Genomic DNA, 18,520 nt, shown 5'->3' on the forward strand with positions numbered 1-18,520 from the left:
CACATTGGGCTCTGCGCTGACAGTATGGAGCCTGCTTGGGATTCTCTGCCTCCCCACCCCCCTGCCTCTCCTCCACTTGATCTCTATCTCTCTTTCTAGCTCTCTCAAAAAAATAAATAAATAAACTTTAAAAAAAATGCAAAAGATGTTGTTTAAAAAACAACAAAAAAAGCTATGTTGCACAATGTACTTTATAAGAAGAGTACAAATCCAAATTATTTCCTTTGAGCAATGAAACCCCGTCTTCAAAAACAGATATATTCATACCTGAAATGATGCCCATTTAGAATCTCAAGACCTTCCGTTATGGCACAGTACAGGCTGGTCTGGGCTCCCTGTTTAGGGGTCTTGATGAAGAAGGAGAAAAGCCACCACATCCACTTCATGAAAGGGGAGTGCCGAACCAATTCAGAGTTGACTGTGCCAGGGTGTACAGAATACGTCGTAACGCCAGAGCCTAATGGGGGGTGCCGTTTGGAGAGAGGAAGACAGGACTTGACATTGCCACATGGCCGAAGAGAGCGGAGGATACGAATAAACATTTGACCTCATGAAGACTCCCTTCCCCCAACAGCATTACAAGCATTCCTCACAGTAATTTATATCTCCCCATCTCACAGGTTAAGATTTAAGCTCAAAGAGGTTACTAACTGTTAGCAAACAGTAGAGCCAGGACTCAACCTATTAGTAGCACTTGACACTACTGACTACTTCTTTCTCAAAGCTGCCTTTTTATTGGCTTCCATGACCCCACACTCCTGATTTTCCTATCCTTTCTCGCTGCTTCCTCTTAGTTTCCTGGGCCAGTTCATCATCTTCTCCTCAAACTTCAAATGTTGGAGTTCTCATGGCTTGCTAAAATCCCTCTCTATAACTTTATGGTATGCACATTTTTGGTACATTATACTCCTTTGAACTCTTAACTGACTACGAGAGGCAGTGTAATGTAGTGGTTCAGGGCATGAACTTTGTGGGCAAACCGCCCAGTTTCAAATCCTAGCTTTACCACTCATTAGCTGTGTGACCTTGAGCAAGCGTCTGATGTTGTGACTCAGTTTCCTCTTAAAATGGGGATAATCCTAATACCTGCACCTCACAAGGTTGTTCTGAGGATTTTTTTTTTTAATATATGAAATTTATTGTCAAATTGGTTTCCATACAACACCCAGTGCTCATCCCAAAAGGTGCCTTCCTCAATACCCATCACCCACCCTCTCCTCCCTCCCACCCCCCATCAACCCTCAGTTGGTTGTTCTGAGGATTAAATGAGTTCATATGTACAAGAGGCTAGAACAGTATCTGGTGCATGGTAAGTGCTAAATGACACTTATGTATGGCTATGTCAAAGAGGTTTCCAAATTTTTATTGATTTTAGAAAGATAATATGAACACCTATACATATACTGCTTATTACCTAATCTCCCTGGTACACGTGAGATTTTGTTGCCAAATGAGCTTTGGTGTCAAGCTTCTGAAAAAATGGAATTTTCATGTCTTTGTGGATTTCATAATTGCAGACGAAGGACTGTGGATATATATTATTTCCAACTTGACATCTACTCTAGATGACCCATAGTAATGCAGACACATAGGTCCTCAATTAACTTCATACTTTTTAAGGCCAAACCTGGATCTCGCAGTGTTTCCTAACTCCCGACCAGGCAGGCCCACAGAGCAGCAGTTCTTGATGATTCCCCACGTTACCATGTTCAACAAGCTTTAGGGTTTTCCCATCCTAGATATCTCTTAGGAGTGTCCACTACCCTCCATCTCTACCACTGTAGTCCAAGCTACTGTCATCAATCACCTAGACTATAGAAATCACTTGCTGTACACAGCACTGCCCCCATTTTAAAGGGTTTCCACTGCTCTTACACCAAAATCTTTACCATAGCCTCTAAGGATTCTGCCCCTGTCGACCTCACCAGTCTCAGGTCAGATTTCTCTTCCTCTTGCTTTCTTCATTTTAACCACAGCAGCCTCTCAATTTCTCAAACTGAGCCAAGACTTTTGTGCATTCTCTTTCTTCTGCCTGGAATGTTCCTCAACCTCCTCAGATGCCTCATTCCACCTGCTCTGTAACCCATTTAATTTCTAATCATCTTATATAAAGGCTTAGCTTGCAACTCATTTCTTTAGAGAAATCCCTGATCCCTTAGACTGAATAAGCACCCACCCCAATCCATTATAGGTCCTTATACTTCCCCTTTCATAGTATTTACAATTATAATTAAACAACAAGAAAAAGGAAACATTCCAGATGTTGTTAAGGAAATTAATAAATAAACGGAGGCTCATCTATACGGTGAAATATAATGCAGCCCACAAAAGGAATGGGGTAAATCTGTATGTACAACACGGAAAGATCTCCAAAATATTGTGTTGGAATTTCAGTTCCTTATATATGATGTACACATATATAAATGTATAAAAAATGATTGACAGGTGCACATCAAGTTGTTGACAGTGGTTCCTTGAGGGGAGAAAGGAGAAGGGAGAAAGTGGGGATTAAGTAAAGGGTTTTTTTCACTTTTAGCTCTATATTATTGGAACTTATTACAAAGAGAATTATTCGTGTATTCCTAGACTGATTTTACATGTGATAATGTATAAATACTTGTTTATTATCTCCCTCCCCCAGTGGATCTAAACCAAATCAAAGAAGGGACTGTACGTGTATCAGGCACCACTCCATCTCCAAGCTCTGAATCAGTGCATAGAAGAGCATGGATACTGAATACTTGACTGCTGAATGGATGAATGAATGACTCCTCTGTTATGCCCAGGTTGCCTTCATTGCACCACAGCTGTCTCCCACCTAATCCTCACATCTCTCAGGCTTCCTCACTTGTGTATCCTCTGCTTTTATCGGATCCTCATGGCTGGGCCTATCTCTCCACCTCAAGGGCACCCTAGCTCCCCTACTAACCCTTTGGATAGTTTTCACCATCCAGTTACTCTGATCCATCCTGAGCTGATAAACAATGTCACGTCCTGGGCATAGACTGGGCATATGAAGTGAGCTGACCACAGCTTCCTTCCCCCACATTGCTGTCCACATAATTTGATGATCCTGTCCCAACAATGGGGCTTCTATGTCTGACTTCTCGAGCCGGAATTCTGCCTGCCTCAACTCCTAAGTAACTCCAGCTGTCCACCCTGGATTACCTTTCTTTTTCTTGAAAATTCAGAGTGGACAGTGCTAAGGACCTCTGTGTATTTGTGATTGGAGAATTCCCTCTTCAAGCATGCATTTCTCTTACTTAACCTTTTGCTGTTAGGGGGCAACATTCCCCCCCCCCCATTGTCCTAGCACCTGTTTTATCCTAATGGTTGTATCTAGTGCCAGTTCAGGTCCCTCCCTTCTATCTAGTCTCATTATGAGTAAAAAACCTTGCTTGCTCATGAGACCTGACTTAATAAGGACAATAACCTATAAAATAATCCCATTTTACTTATGAGGAAATAAGTCCTGAAAAGTTAAGTAGCTTGCTACAGGTCACACGGCTGATAAGTACTAAAGCTAAGCCTTATGACTCAAAGTCAGAATTTCCCCATCTCCTGCCAGCCACCTCCAATATTCAGTTTTGGGCTACTTACTAAAATAATACCCAGTTATAGTCATGAAAGCAGGTTTTATCCAGGGGATAGGCTCCCGAAAACAGAATGTATTCCTGTGGCTTTTTGCTACTTCCCATTGACTTATATCTCTATATTCATTTCTTCTAAGCCTACCTTTGAGCCTCCGGGCCAGTTCCTGGGTGAAGAGAATGTTGGCTAACTTGCTGTGACAGTAGGCCAGACCTGCATTATAGAATTTCTCACCCTGCAGGTTATGGAAGTGGATCCTCCCCAGGTGATGCGCTAGGGAAGACACATTCACTACCCTTGATGGGGCGGATTCCTTCAGCTTCTCTAGCAACAGATGGGTCAGGAGGAAGTGACCTACAAGAAAAACTAGAATTAATACAGTTCAAGGCCAATGTCAGGGTTAAGGGAGTTGTGGCGAGCTCTGCAGAGAATTCAGGAATAAGGCTTTTTGCCTCATTAATTCATTATCAACTACAGAACAAACTCAGTGAGGGTTTAGGAAAATAGGACAGCCATCCATCCATGAGGGGGATCTGGAACATGTGAATATGAAGTCCTGTCTTCTTCCAACTTTGATTAATATCACTCTTTAAGAGCAGGCAGCCTCTACCTAATGTTCGCCGTGAGGATCACTACAAAGAAAGCAACACAGTCCTCAGTCCAATTAGGCTGTTAAAAATGCCCCAAAGCAAATTGAATCCAAATCACAGATTAAAAAGTTGGTGTAGCCTCAAGTGGGCCTCAAGTTTATCCCTGGGCTTTCAGGCAGGACCATAATATTCGCTATTCACTTATGGTCTTTTAGGGCCCAGTGTCCAATTGCATCACAAGGACAGCTCAATCTGACCCCTAAGTTTGCCAAGGAGAACTTTAGGTTTCCTCCAGTTTTGTGATGAGGCCAGATTTCTTACCCAAGTGGTTGACTCCCATGTGCATCTCAAAGCCATCTGCTGTCTTAGAGTAGGGACACATCATCACTCCTGCATTGTTGATCAAAATGTGAAGATGCTTTTCCTCTGCAGGGAAGAGATGTAGTGTGGAAGCAGCCAGCCACAGCGGTGACACCTAAGAAGTCTGCCTTAGAAACGGGGACCCACGGCTTCAATCTTTCCTCCATTTCCCCTTCAGATGTATTTTGTATTGTTTTTCATTATTTAAGACTGTAGTTGAATCCTACATACTTTTAGCACAGAGCAAAATTCCATCTTATACAACCAAGTGGCCTTTACGATCTTTCCAATTAAGGAGCTACTTACTCATTGCTTTTGAAAAAGTGTTCTGCCCAGCTCTCCTAATAGAAAGACTTCCCGGGCTGAATGGGAAGAATCCAAGCAGGAGAAAAAAGGATGTTCTGTATGTACCCCTGATACTGGAGAACTCCAAAAGGCACCAAAAGAAATACTGGTTTCACCTCTTTGTTACATATGACAACTCTTTCTCCTGGTTTATTTTCTCACGTGGTTTTTAATTTCTAACTATAAGCTCATATCAGCAGAAGCTGTTTACTTAGGGAGGCCAAGATCCCTGTATTATGAGGGGATATGCCTACAGACTACTCTTGGATTTGATTAGCTCAAGATTCTTACATCATTTGGTGATGTAATAAATTCTCCCCCATAGATGATGCCAACTTGAGGTTCTAATATCTTACAGATGACTCTCTAACCATCTATGTCCTGAAGAGAAGATGAGGTTTTTTGTCATGCCTTAGAGCTGGTGGCGAGGTTTTTTTTTATGCCTCTTTATCATGGACAAGATGGCTTTTTGTGAGTCCCAACCTTATGTGAAGCCTGAGATACAGCTCCCCAGCTCTCAGGCCCTGAGGCCTTATCTTCTGTCCCTGTATGAGTGTTTAGACTCCAGACCCTAAAGCTCATATTGAGTTCAGATACTTCCATGAGATTTTTGGCTTTAGTTCTTATGCATTACTAGGACTTTTTTTTTTTTTTAATGTTTACCTATTTATTTTGAGAGAGACAAAGAGAGAATGGGAAGGAGCAGAGACAGAGAATCCCAAGCAGGCTCCATGCTGTCAGTGCAGAACCTAATGCGGGGCTCAATCCCATGAACTACAAGATCATGACCAGAGCTGAAATCCAGAGTCGGACGCTTAACTGACTGAGCCACCCAGGTGCCTTGCATGCTATGACTTTTTAAATTCATTTTTTTTAAATTTCTGCCTCTTGAGGATTCCCCTTTGTTACTAAGGAGTCAGCTATGAATGAAAGTTTGTGATTATAAACGATCTAGTATTTCTACGTATTAAAGAGGGAGAAGGACCTTTTCCTTTAGCTAAGTCTGCTATGTTGATTGCAAGACCAAAAACATAATCTCTGGTTCAACACTTACCTGCTAAGAAATCTTTAGCAAAGGCTCGAATAGATTTAATATCAGCCAAGTCCAATTCCCGCACCAACACCTGTTGGTTCCCTGTCATGGTCTGGATCTCTCTGGCCACCAATTCCCCCTTTTGGATATCCCGGCACGCTAAATACACGCGGGCTCCTGTCAATCAACATATAAAAGAGACAAACTGTCAGCTCTGCTTTGGAGTGGACATTACAGACCTATAGACTTATGAATGTAATTTTCTACTGTTTTTTTTTTTTTAATCGGAATTTTACCCCTACTTCACGACAGAGGTATCTGGTGAGCAAATCAAAAAGGAAAAATAAATAATATTCATTAAGTATCCATTATATGCAGAGCATTATACTAGGTTGAGACCAGTGAATCTGTGGGACACTTGGAAGGTTCTTGAATTCCAAGATTAGAAGGAAATAGTGAGCATGGTCATCCTTGTGAGGGATAAAATGGCAGTAGCAGGAGGGAATTAGAAGCAGATGATCTTGCCTCTTTGAGCCAGCTCTTTGGCTGTCTCCTTTCCGATGCCTGTGTTGGCTCCAGTGACCACAGCCACCTTCCCAGGAAGCTGGACAGTTGATGTACACACCCCACTAGACAGCATTTTCCTGTAGAGAGGGAGGGAGAGCTCATCAGTTCTTCATTCTCCTTGCCCTGGCCAGAGGTTCCTGCAACCCCCATGTCTTCTAATCCCAAGGCTAAGGTTTATTTTGGTTCTTTCTAGTACTGTCCCTTTACAGATTTAAGTAAGTTTGAAGAAAAATTTTCTGCTCTTGCTCAAGAACAAAACTGATTTTATTGTAATGGCAAACCTTAGAGCTGCCCCTTGCAGTATAACAACGAGATAAGTATTTGATTGTCCAGGCACCTGGCTTCAGTTTGAGCTCTTCGACAGGCTTGGGGAATCACAAGACTCAGCCTACAAGCAAGAACTGGTCCACTTAATGTCAATCTGCCCACAACTGGCACTTTATGGCCTAGAGATACATAATTCAACAAAAAAGTTAAAATTATGAAAGCTTGTCAACCTGGGGTGAAACACAGAAACAGAAACACGCATGCACACACACAATTAAAATTAAGACAAAGAAAAGACATAAATTAGGGGCGCCTGGGTGGCTCAGTCAGTTAAGCGTCTGACTTCTGCTCAGGTCATGATCTCACAGTTCGTGAGTTCCAGCCCCATGTCCGGCTCTGTGCTGACAGCTTGGAGCCTGGAGCCTGTTTCAAATTCTGTGTCTCCCTCTTTCTCTGCCCCTTCCCCACTCGCGCGCGCACTCTCTCTCTCTCTCTCTCTCTCTCTCTCTCAAAAATAAAAAATAAACATTAAAAAAATTTTTTTAATTATTCAAGAAAAGACGTAAATCAGTACAAAGTGGAGCTGGTTGAGTGTTCTTGTTCCTAAGCACTGTGCTATCCTTCTTTTCCAAAGAAATGAATGCACAAACAGGGATTAACAGGTCTCAAATTGTTCTTTTTCTTCTCTGCAAATCTCAAGACTCAAGTAAAAAGAATCTCTTGACCAGGAGATACAATTTTAAAGAGCATTTCAGTATTTTTCATTGGACTTGAGAACTGCAAAGCACACACTCCTAGCCACAAACGCTACCTGGTTAGTGGACACAGGCTGATAGGAAGCAAACTAACTCACCTAAGGCTATCTTCCTTCTCAGAGAAAAGCCTCCTTGCTCAGTTTCTCACATCCTTTCAGTTTTAGCTCCAGGAGCAACAACTATCAGGACCTCCACTGAACTCTTTCTTCTCCTTACCAATAGGAATGAAAGGGACAATCAACTATGAAAAGTCTAGCTCTGGGCTAGCTCCCATGACCTAGCCAGGCGTTTGCAGATATGACCCTTGCAGCATAATCTTCCCCAGAAATCTCTCACAGAGACGTGAGCAGTATTTTCAGTTCAGGTTCAACTTTTCATTGAGATTCTATTTGGGTAAGAGAATCTTGTGGTGTAAAATGATAAAAAGCGGGGCACCGGGCTGGCTCAGTTGGTTAAGCATCTGACTTGGGCTCAGGTCATGATCCCACGGTTGGTGAGTTTGAGCCCCACGTCGGGCTCTATGCTGACAGCGTTGAGCCTGGAGCCTGCTTCAGATTCTTTGTCTCCCTCTCTCTCTCTGCCCCTCCTCTGCTCATGCTCTCTTTCTCAAAAATAAATTAAACATTAAAAAAATTTTTTAAAAAGAGATAAAAAGCGTTTTCATCTGAGTGGGAGCACGAGGTGTTCAGAAGGGAGGAAGAACTAGAAGAGGAGCAAGACTGTGGGTGGTGACCACGCCCCTCCTCCCCCCTCCCCCACCCAGAAAGGGTTGTGTCTCATCAGTCACTGGTCCACCGTCACTACTGGTGATTTACTCAGAACTAATCAGCAGGCGCCTTTGTGCAACTCTGCCGATTTTCTGTGTCACTCAGCCAGCCATTGGCTACTGTGTCACCAGGTCCAGAAAGCATTACCCCTCAAGCTGTCTCACCCCCAAACCCCAGGTTATGAGTCGTGCTCTGAAGGCAGGATACTGCTCATGACGAAACCCTTTCATTTCTTTCCTTTACAAAAAAAGCGAATCTAACAGCAACAAGAGATCAAGCAATGGGTCTGCGGATACCACGATTCCCATCGAGGAACAGTTTCAGAAAGCAAAAAGTCGAATCGCTCCATTGTACTTCAAAGGCTGGAAGCAAGAAGCCAGATAGGACTAGTCCAAGGCGTGGGAGCTAAGGGGAAAACAGTGTTGAGGTCCTCACTCCATTTTAGATTCTAAAACCCCCCAATGCTGGAAACTTAAGTGTTGGAGGTAGCCTTGCACACGGGGTTCTCTGGAGCGGGAAGTAAAGGCTGCGGAGACGAAAAAAGGGATCGGAGAAACAAAGTGGGGTGCTGCGGCATGCAGCCCCCTCCCACCGCCCGAAGTCTCCTGTTCTCGTCCCCCGGCATCCAGGACAGCTGGACCTCCTCCGACCAACCGAACTCCGGGCCTCGACCTACTGGGGCCCCCCAGGGAGTTTTCCTTTTCCTTCTTTTGGAGAACAGAGCTTCGGTGAGGACTAACACCACCCTGAATTCTTCTCAAGAGAAGGCAATACATTTGCACAGACCTGATTTTGGGTGCAGCGATGTACAGGAAAAAGGGGAGAAGGAGGAGCAGGAGCAGGACCCAGACCATCTTGCGGGATGGCTGCTGCGGCTGCACAAGCGGAGAGAGATGCCCCAGCAAGCCTCGCCGGACTGTGGCTGCTCCTCCCAGACACGCCCTAGTCTCAGTACGACAGCCCAGGGAGCAAAGCCGTCTGGGAAATGTAGTCCACAGCTTGGTCCTAAGCTTAGTGCTTCCAGCTGCTCAGAGAAGCTGACCCTTGCTCTGACACGCAAAAAGTCCTCAATCATCTAGCCTCTAGGACCTCTAGGATCGTCCAGCTCTCCCACAGCCCTCTGGCCACCAGCGTTCTCGCGAAATCTCCCCGGTCCTCTATCTCCCGGTTCCCAAGTCCAGACCGTGGTTCAGTTTTCCCCATAGTGAGGCAGTTACCGCATTGTTTCTCCTGGAGATCAAAGACTGGCGTCTGGGGAGTGTTCTAAGGCCATTTAGACAGCGGAGGATCGGTTGAGGTCTGACAGTTGGTAGGGAAATGGAGAGGTAGGAATCCTTTCGCCTTAGGGATTCCTTCATCCAATGGAGTGTAAGCAACCCGTCCCTGAAGACATTCCCAAGAGAATCACTTTATTGTGTCTATTTTGAATTATAATGCTATCATCATTTTCCTCCTGTTTGACTGTGAATTGATAATAGAACATAGTTTTCCTGGTGACTTGGATTAGATATATTAACTCCCAGGGTAGCAATGAATTTCTCAGATTAGCACAGTTGGTTTTGCTTACTCGTGAAAATACATAATCCTATCTTGAATTAAGGCCATGAAAATTCTCTGAGAACAAACAGGTTCCCTGTTCAATTATTCCTTTCAGCTCTACCATCTGAGGCCTATATCTGGCTTCCAGGAGGTAGAGGCAGAGGATGTTTTGACAAGTCAATAATTGGGATAATTCATTTCCATTTGACTGAAAGACATGTTCCAAGATCAATTTTAATGAGTGTTTTATAGAACTTGAAGAGGAGGTTTCCTTCACACAATACAATTTTTTACTGACTTAACATTAGTTTATCTAATAATCATCAGATTTTGTCATATGCTCATAATTGTGATACCTAATATGTATACAGGTTTTTATACCTTTATTAAAAGACTTTCATGTATTTTGTTCCTTATTCATTCCATCCATTCATTTGATGAATGTTTATGGTATTCCTACAGTGTACTAGGCATTATGCTGAGGTACAGCAGGGAGCCAAGCAGAAATGACCTCTGCCCTCTCAGAGCTTATGGGCTATCAGGGAGGAACTTCTTGATTCAGGATCACCTTGAATAAATTATAATGAGGGTTATGAGGGAAAACAAGGAAAGCATAATAGCATGAAGGATCTCAACAAGGAAACAACATGAAGCAACATGAACTCATGGGAAACATGAACTCAAGCAAGGAAACAACATGATCTCATGAAGGAAACAACAAGGATCATAGCATGAAGCCTCTCCTAGTCTGGAGATCAGGAAAAGCTTCTTTGAGGAAATAACATTTGAGCTGAGGCCTGAGGGAAGGTCAGGAGCTAGTGGGCAAACAATATATAGGCAAGAGTGCTCTGGGCAGAGGGAAAAGCCCACTGGAGAGCTTAGAGTCTGAGAAGCAGGGGCACCAGAGCAATGGAAAGCATTGGTCTAGCTGGGGCACAGGGGCCAGAGGGAGTGCTAGAAATAGTAATAATAGCCAATGCTTCAATAGTAATTATTATGTGCCAGGCCCTATCCAAGTGCTTTCTATAAATTAATTACCTTAATTCCCACAATAACTCTATGAGGTAGGACTACATTTTTTTCTATTTTACAAACCAGGATATTGAGGCAATAGCAAGGTTAAATTATCCCAGGCCATAGTGACAGAACTGGGATTCAGACTTAAGAAAGGTGTATCCAGGGTCTGTGCCCTTAACTACTAAGCCATGTTGCCCAAAGATGAGGCTGGAGACCTCCTCCCCATATGTATGTGCATTTGCACATCCATACAAAATTTGCATGAAATTTCATTCACAGAACCCAGATTAAAAACCATTGGTTAAACCCAATAATGGAAGATGGGTAAGCAAATGAGTGGCTTAGAGAAGCGATGACAGAAAGTAGAGAGGAGGGTCTGGGGCAGCACTAACATTATGGAATAGGTAGAGGAAGATGAGCCTGAAAATGGATCGTGGAAAATGGACAGAGAGGTTGATAAGGTATTAGACTGGGTCCAATGAGATTAGAGAAACCACACAGTAATTTGAACAGGGAAAGTTTAATATAAAGAATTATGAACCATAACAGGAGATTGGAGTAATGAGGAACTGGCAAATATGGGGGTTATTAAACTTTTTCTGTAAAGAAAAATAAATATTTTAGGCTTTGGGAGCCTATGGTCTCTGTTGCAGCTACTCAGAGCTACGCTCTGTTGCAGCGTAAAAGCAGCCCTAAATGATATGTAAATGAGTGAGCATGTTCCAATAGAACTTATTTACAAAAACAAGCAGTGGGTTGTAGTGAGCATGTTCCAATAGAACTTATTTACAAAAACAAGCAGTGGGTTGTATTTAGCCCGTGGTTTGCCAACCTGTGGGTTAGGAAGAAGTAAAGAGAACTCTAAAGATTAGAAGAGCAACAAAAATACTGCTTTAGATTCTGTGTCTCCCTCTCTGCCCCTCCCCCACACATGCTCTGTCTCTCTCTGTCTCTCTCAAAAGTAAAAAAAAACATTTAAAAAAGAGCAATAATTTAAAATTTTAATAGCAGATGTAATAGAAATAATACAATATCTATAATTTAAAATTTTAATAGCAGATGTAATAGAAATAATACAATATCATATAAAATAGCCACCACTTGGGGCTGAAATAGCGCCCCCAAGGAAGAGACGCCTTCACTCCCAGACCTTGCTGGAGAAGGACAGGCACAGTGCACTGAATTCTGAATGCAAGAGAAGTTGCTGTGGTGCTACACCTGTGGAATTTGCTGGAAATTCACTGTGTACAGTGCCAGGGAAAGCTGTCTACAGGGAGGTGTCTCACTGAAGGAGCTCTGTTCCAAAACCCTGAAAAGGAAGCTGCTGGCCACTGAGTGCCGAGAGAGAAGGTGTGTGCACCGCAAGAGGCTCGTGTTGCAGGAGCCCAGCTTGCTGCAGAAGCCTGTGCAGCTAGCAGAAAGAAGAAGCAAACCCCTTTCCTCCTGCAATGTCTCACCAGTGCCATCTATTGACAAAGTTGAACATTATGCCAGATAGCAAAGAAAAACCTATTTCAAGTGTCCATTTCCACTTTCACAGAGCAGGCAATCAGGATGAATTGGAGCTTAGAGGCTATAAATTGGTAACTGGCACGGGAAGGAATCTGGGGAATGTGGTGTAATGGAATGCATTAAAACGTTATGTCAAGACATATCACTTAACAGCACCAAAAGCATGATCCAAAGAAGAACAAATTGATAAGTTAGACTTCATCAAAATTAAGAACTTCTGCTCTTTGGAAGATAATGAAAAGAAACCAAATATGGGGAGAAAATACTTGCAAATCACATATCTGATAAAGTATTTGTAGTCAGAATGTTTTTTTTTTAGTCTCCAAATTCAGGATTAAGAAAATAACTCAATCTTTAAAGTTGTCAAGTGATTTGAACAGATACATCACCAAAGAAGATATGCAGATGGCAAATGAGCACACCCCAAAATGCTCAATATCATTAGTCATTAGGGATAAGCAGATGAAAACCACACTAGAATACTACCATGCATCTACTATAGTGGCTAAAATAAAAAAGACTGACCAGACCAGGTATTGATGAGAATGTGGAACAAGTGGGATTCTCATACACTGCTTTTTTAAAAAAATTTTTTATGTTTATTTATTTTTGACAGAGAGACAGAGTATGAGCAGGGGAGGGGCAGAGAGAGAGGGGGACACAGAATCAAAGCAGGCTCCAGGCTCTGAGCTGTCAGCACAGAGCCCAACACGGGGCTTGAACCCACGAACTGTGAGACCATGACCTGAGCCAAAGTCGGACACTTAACCAACTGAGCCACCCAGGCACCCCTCATACACTGCTTTTGAGAATGTAAAACGGTACAACCATTTTGGAAAATAGTTTGTCAATTTTCTTTAAAGTTAAATATAATTTTTTAAAGTTTATTTATTTTGAGAGAGACAGAGAGAGTGCACGGGGAGGGGCAGAGAGAGAGAGAGAGAGAGAGAGAGAGAGAGAATCTCAAGCAGGCTTCACACTGCCAGCGCAGTACCTAACATGGGGCTCAAACTCATGAACCATGAGATCATGACCTGAATTGAAATCAAAAGTCGGATGATCAACCGACTGAGCCACCCAGGCATTCTCCAAAATTAAATACAATTTAAACATACACCTATCATAGGACTCCTCAGTAATTTCCCAAGAGAAATGAAAGTTTATTCATACAAAGACTTGTGTGTGAATGATCATAAAAGATTTATTTGCAATAACCAAAACCAAGAAACAGCCCAAATGTCCCATCAACAGGTTGAATGGATAAACAAATGATGCTATACCCACATAATGAAATAAGTATTACTCAGATATAAGAAGGAATAGCCTTCCAACACACACAACAGCCTGAATGAATCTCCAAATAATTATGTTGAATGAGAGAAGTCAGACAACAAAGAGTGAATATTGTATGATTCCATTTATATAAAATTCTATTAAGTGCAAAATATGGATCATAGATTGTGGTGATGGAAAACAGATCAGTGGCTTCCTGGGGATGGGGGAAGTGGAGAGGGATGGGAAGGTTATACCAAAGAAACTGAGGAAGCTTTTGGGGGTGATGGACAGATTCATCGTTTTGACTGTGGTGAGAGTTTCATGAGTGTACACAAATGTCAAAACTCATTGAAGTGTATAATTTAAACATGTGCAGATTATTGCACGTCAATTACACCTTAATAAAGCTGTTAAAAATAGAAAGTATTCAAATGTGCCATAGTACTGAAAAGTTAAGCAAGATAAGAGCTGAAATGTGTCCACTAGATGTAGCATCATAGTCATCATTGGTGACGTTGTGGAGTACAGTTTCAGAGAAGTGGTCGGTGGGACCCTGATTGGAATAGGTTGAGGGCTGAGTAGAAAGTAAGAAAGTATTGACAACTCTATCAAGCTGGGAAGGAGAGAAGAGGTTCCTATCAGAAGGGGGAGGTGGAAAGGAAGGACCATTTTTAAAGAGCACAGAGGAAAAAGTTGAATGGGGAGATAGAAGATAAGTGACAGAATGGGTCCCCAAGAAAGCAGAAGAGGATGAGATGGAGTGAAATTCATCTTAGGAGGAGAGAAAGATGTGATAAGCATGAATTCAAACAGATTTATGAGCTTGGTAGCAGAATATAAAAGAATTTTCTTTCTGATGGTCCTAATTGTGTATATGTGTATGTATGTATGTATATATGTATGTACGTATATGTGTATATGTGTGTGTAGAGGCCAGGACACATGCTGAAATTGAGGGGGGTAGGCAAGAAGTTTAAGAAGAGGAGTGCACATGTGAAATAATCACTGTGGAGATTAGGTTAGTGGGGTTTAGGGAAATAAAAAAAGGATTGACGGTTTAGTTGGAGGCCCTGGGCCGTGTTGGCGGCTATGTACTTATAATGGCACCAACATGGAAGGTGATGTGATTTTTTTCGAGCAGCTCTCATCAGCCAGCTGCACAAAGCAGACAGATGGATGGTTCATCCAGAATTGAGGTTTTATTAGGCTCTTGGGACAGAAAGACAAGAGGGCCAGGAGGCCAAGGATATTGGCAAGAGAATGACTGAAGTGAAGAGTGAAATCTCGATTGGAAAATTTAAGGAAGTGATGACAGGAGGGGCTATAGTGGTCTGGGGGTACTCCTGGTGCTAAAAAACCACAGTGTTGGGATTCATGCCACAAGAGAGCTAAGTGAGTAGGAGATGCTGTAGAATGGTGGGGGGTCTGAATGTAGTATGTTAGAGGTGGATGGTTCCTGGTGTGGACAGACTGAAGGTCTGGGATGAGGGAGGGGAGGAGGTTCTTGGAAATGAGGAGGTCAAGGGACCCAGGGTCCAGGAAGTTGCTGACTCATCTGACGATAATGAAGTCACTATAAACATTCGTGTTCAGGGATACCTAAGATGGCTCAGTCAGGTGAGCGTCCACCTCTTGGTTTTGGCTCAGGTCATGATCCCAGAGTGGTGAGATTGAGCTCCATGTTGGGCTCCGCACTGAGCATGTAGCCTTCCTGGGATTCTCTCTCCCTCTCTCTCTCTTTCTCTCTCTCCCTCTGCCCCTTTCCCCTGCGTGCACTCTCTCTCTCAAACAAAAATTAAAACAGAAAGGGGGGGGCGCTTGAGTGGCTCAGTTGGTTAAATGTCCAACTTCAGCTCAGGTCATGATCTCAGCGTCCGTGGGTACGGGCCCCACATAAGGCTCTGTGCTTACAGCTCAGAGCCTGAGACCTGTTTCAGATTCTGTGTCTCCCTCTGTCTCTGCCCCTCCCCTGCTCACGCTCTGTCTCTGAAAAATGAATAAACCTAAAAAAATAAATAACTTAAAAAAAAAAAAGAGGTAGACAGAACTAAGCTGGGAGAAGATGAAGTTTTGAAGGGCAAAAGAATTTGGAGATGGGCAGCGGCCCTAGGCCCTGAAGAGTTAACATACTGACTGCCCAGATTAGCAGGTTAGCTTGGTTAGATTCCAGCTGAGTCAAAGGCATTACTGTGCTCTAATCCAAGTTTTATCATACTGTTATAGTGAAGGCCCATCCTGGAAGGCAGTGGATTTTGTCCCCCAGGGGATAGTCGGCAATGTCTGGAGACATTTTAGTTCTCACATGGCAGTAGTAGTACTATTGGTATCTACTATTGAATGCCACAGATCCTCCAATATACAGGACAGCCTCATGAGAAAGAATTATCTGGTCTGGAATGTCAACACTGCCTGCTATAGGTAAGAATCACTGACCCATGGGGGGAAAATCAATAGAACTTACATATTAGCAGCAAACTTTTTTCCTTTCCTTTCCTTTCCTTTCCTTTCCTTTCCTTTCCTTTCCTTTCCTTTCCTTTCCTTTCCTTTCCGTCTTTCCTTTCCATCTTTCCTTTCTTTTTTGGAAAGATAGTGTGTTTATTTCACCTTTTAAAATCGAGAAAAAGGAACAATCATTATTATTGGATAAAACAAATACAAATATGTGCTTCCATTTTGGTGAAGTTTGGGGTAGGGACATGGGAGGAGGCAGCAAGCTCCTTATGACTGGAAATGGAAATATCTATGTGGCACTGCATGAGCCCTTTCAGGAAAGTGGGGGATGATTTGCAGTAGGAATGGATTTGTGACATTTTACTTGCCTACCTTCCAGAATCTGTGATTTTAAGACTAGTGGAGGGGAACGAGAGAAAGAGTTCTTTCTCCTGCTCTGATTATTTATTATTATTTTTTTTTTTTTGAGAGAGAGAGAGAGAGAGAGAGAGCGAGCAGGGGAGGGGCAGAGAGAGGGAGAATCCCAAGCAGGCTCTGAGCTGTCAGCACAGATTCCCACGTGGGGCTTAAACTCATGAACTCTGAGACTGTGACCTGAGCTAACGTCAAGAGTCAGAAGCTTAACCGACTGAGTCACCCAGCTGCCCCTCTCCCACTCTAATTCATAACAGGCTCCTTTCTAGAGTAATCAGCACAGGGATAACCAGGTAGCCAGTGCAGTGACTCCACTTAAATTCGGACCAAAGGTCAAATCATGGAGCAGCTTCCCAGCTTCATAGCATGCCATGGAAGATGGTGTTATCTTCTGACTTGTGATTTGCCAGGGGTAGGAAGAGGGCCCTTCTCAGTGGTGTTGCAACTGATGAGTGCTTTTTCATCCCTGAACTTCAGATCTGCTCTGTACTGGGTCTTCTGGTGTTTTCATCCTGTTTTCTCTCTCTGGTTTATATCTATGTCTGTTTCAGACTGAAAGTTCCTAAAAACCAGGTACTGCTCCATGGTCCTTTGGCGTTGATTACAATGATGAAGTAATCATTACAATGTCGATTACAGTGATGAAGGTCATAATAATGGCTTTGCTTATGTGGCAACACATGTTTAAGAATGTCTCCATGCTGGTTTGAGAAATAGCTTTGTTTTGTGGTATTGCAATGATTAATAAAATTAAACCAGTAAGGTGTTTCAAAGTGATCTGGATCTTTTTGCTCAAAAACTTAATTTAATTTTTAATAAGCCATAGGTTATAAGTTCACAAGGTACAAAAGGGTACATTTGGTGAAAAGCTTCTTCCTCCAGTCCCCCTGTCCTTTTAGAAGTGACTATCATTATCTATTATTTCTTGTTATCTTTTCTGAGATAGTCTATGCATATACAAACAAATATGCCCATATATTCCCTCCATTTTTTAAGCAAATGGTGGGATATTATAAACACGGTCGTCCTCCCTGATTGCTTACCTAACTTGTCTCAAAGATTGTTCCATTATCCATATGTTTAAAAAGTGTTTATTCTTTTCTTATAGCTATAAAAAGCCATTGTATGGCTGTACTCTGGTGGACAGTTAGGTTTCCCAGCTCTTGCTATATGTACGTATTGCTGCAATAACAGCCTTATAAATAAATGGATGTGAAATGTCCAGGTCAACAGGTGCATGCCTTCCTTTATTAGATGTTATCACACTTCTCTCTGGAGGCTGTAACAATCAACTCTCCCACTAGCAGTCCATCATTATTTTTTCATGCTGTCATCAATGGGCCATGTTATAATTTTTTTGGTCTTTGCCAATCTGTTAAGTGAGAAGTAGCTCCAGTGTAATTTTAATTTGCATCTCTCTTGTTCTGAGTGAGGTTGGACAGCCACTTGTATTTCCTTTTCTTCAAACTGTTATTTCAGTGGGGTTGTTTATTCTTTTTCTTAGTGATCTGTATGAGTTCTTTAAATACTAAATAAATTCAACTCTTGTCTGCATTATGTGTTGTGATATTCCACCCCCTCCACCAGTTTCTCTTTTGTCTCGCCTAATATATGGTAGTTTTTGTCATGAAGATTTTTTTTGTTTTCTTTTTTTAATATCTGGGTTTCCTATCCTATTAGAAGGGCCTTACAACTCTAAAATTATTTTAAAATTTGTCCAATGGTTCTTATTAATACATTAATGGTTCCATGTTTTGTAGTTTCATCTTTGGTCTATTTGAAATTTTGATGTAAAGAGTAAGGTAAGTATCAAGTTTACTTTTCCCCAGCTGGATACCTAGGTAGTGTAATACTTTATTACATAATCTATCTCGCTCCTGCCCCACACACTGATTTGAAATAGTGCTTTTATCATATCTAAATTTCCACATGTATTTCGATCTGTTTTTTGGCTTTCCATTTTGTTCCGTTGAGTTGTCTGACTATTCACCCACTTGTACCACACTATTTAAATTATTATTGCTTTGTAACACAGTT

At 42.3% G+C, this 18,520-nt stretch overlaps 1 protein-coding gene across 3 annotated transcripts in view; it reads right to left on the reverse strand.

The window, feature by feature from the left end:
* Window positions 1-18,520, reverse strand: part of RDH11 (retinol dehydrogenase 11) — a 28,327-nt gene that overhangs the window by 8,496 nt on the left and 1,311 nt on the right. The window contains exons 1-6 of one of the 3 annotated variants that reach the window (XM_030319384.2): window positions 9,062-9,193; window positions 6,445-6,563; window positions 5,941-6,096; window positions 4,503-4,607; window positions 3,736-3,945; window positions 268-457 (exon numbers count right to left, since the gene is read on the reverse strand). In XM_030319384.2, the coding sequence (XP_030175244.1) occupies window positions 268-457; window positions 3,736-3,945; window positions 4,503-4,607; window positions 5,941-6,096; window positions 6,445-6,563; window positions 9,062-9,129 (848 nt within the window). In that variant the 5' untranslated portion in view covers window positions 9,130-9,193. Of the gene's footprint in view, window positions 1-267; window positions 458-3,735; window positions 3,946-4,502; window positions 4,608-5,940; window positions 6,097-6,444; window positions 6,564-9,061; window positions 9,194-18,520 lie in introns of those variants that run through there. The other 2 variants (XM_030319385.1, XM_030319386.2) reach the window with 2 other exon arrangements.

This window comes from Lynx canadensis, chromosome B3, assembly GCF_007474595.2.
Source record: "Lynx canadensis isolate LIC74 chromosome B3, mLynCan4.pri.v2, whole genome shotgun sequence".
NCBI classification, from domain to species: Eukaryota; Metazoa; Chordata; class Mammalia; order Carnivora; family Felidae; genus Lynx; species Lynx canadensis.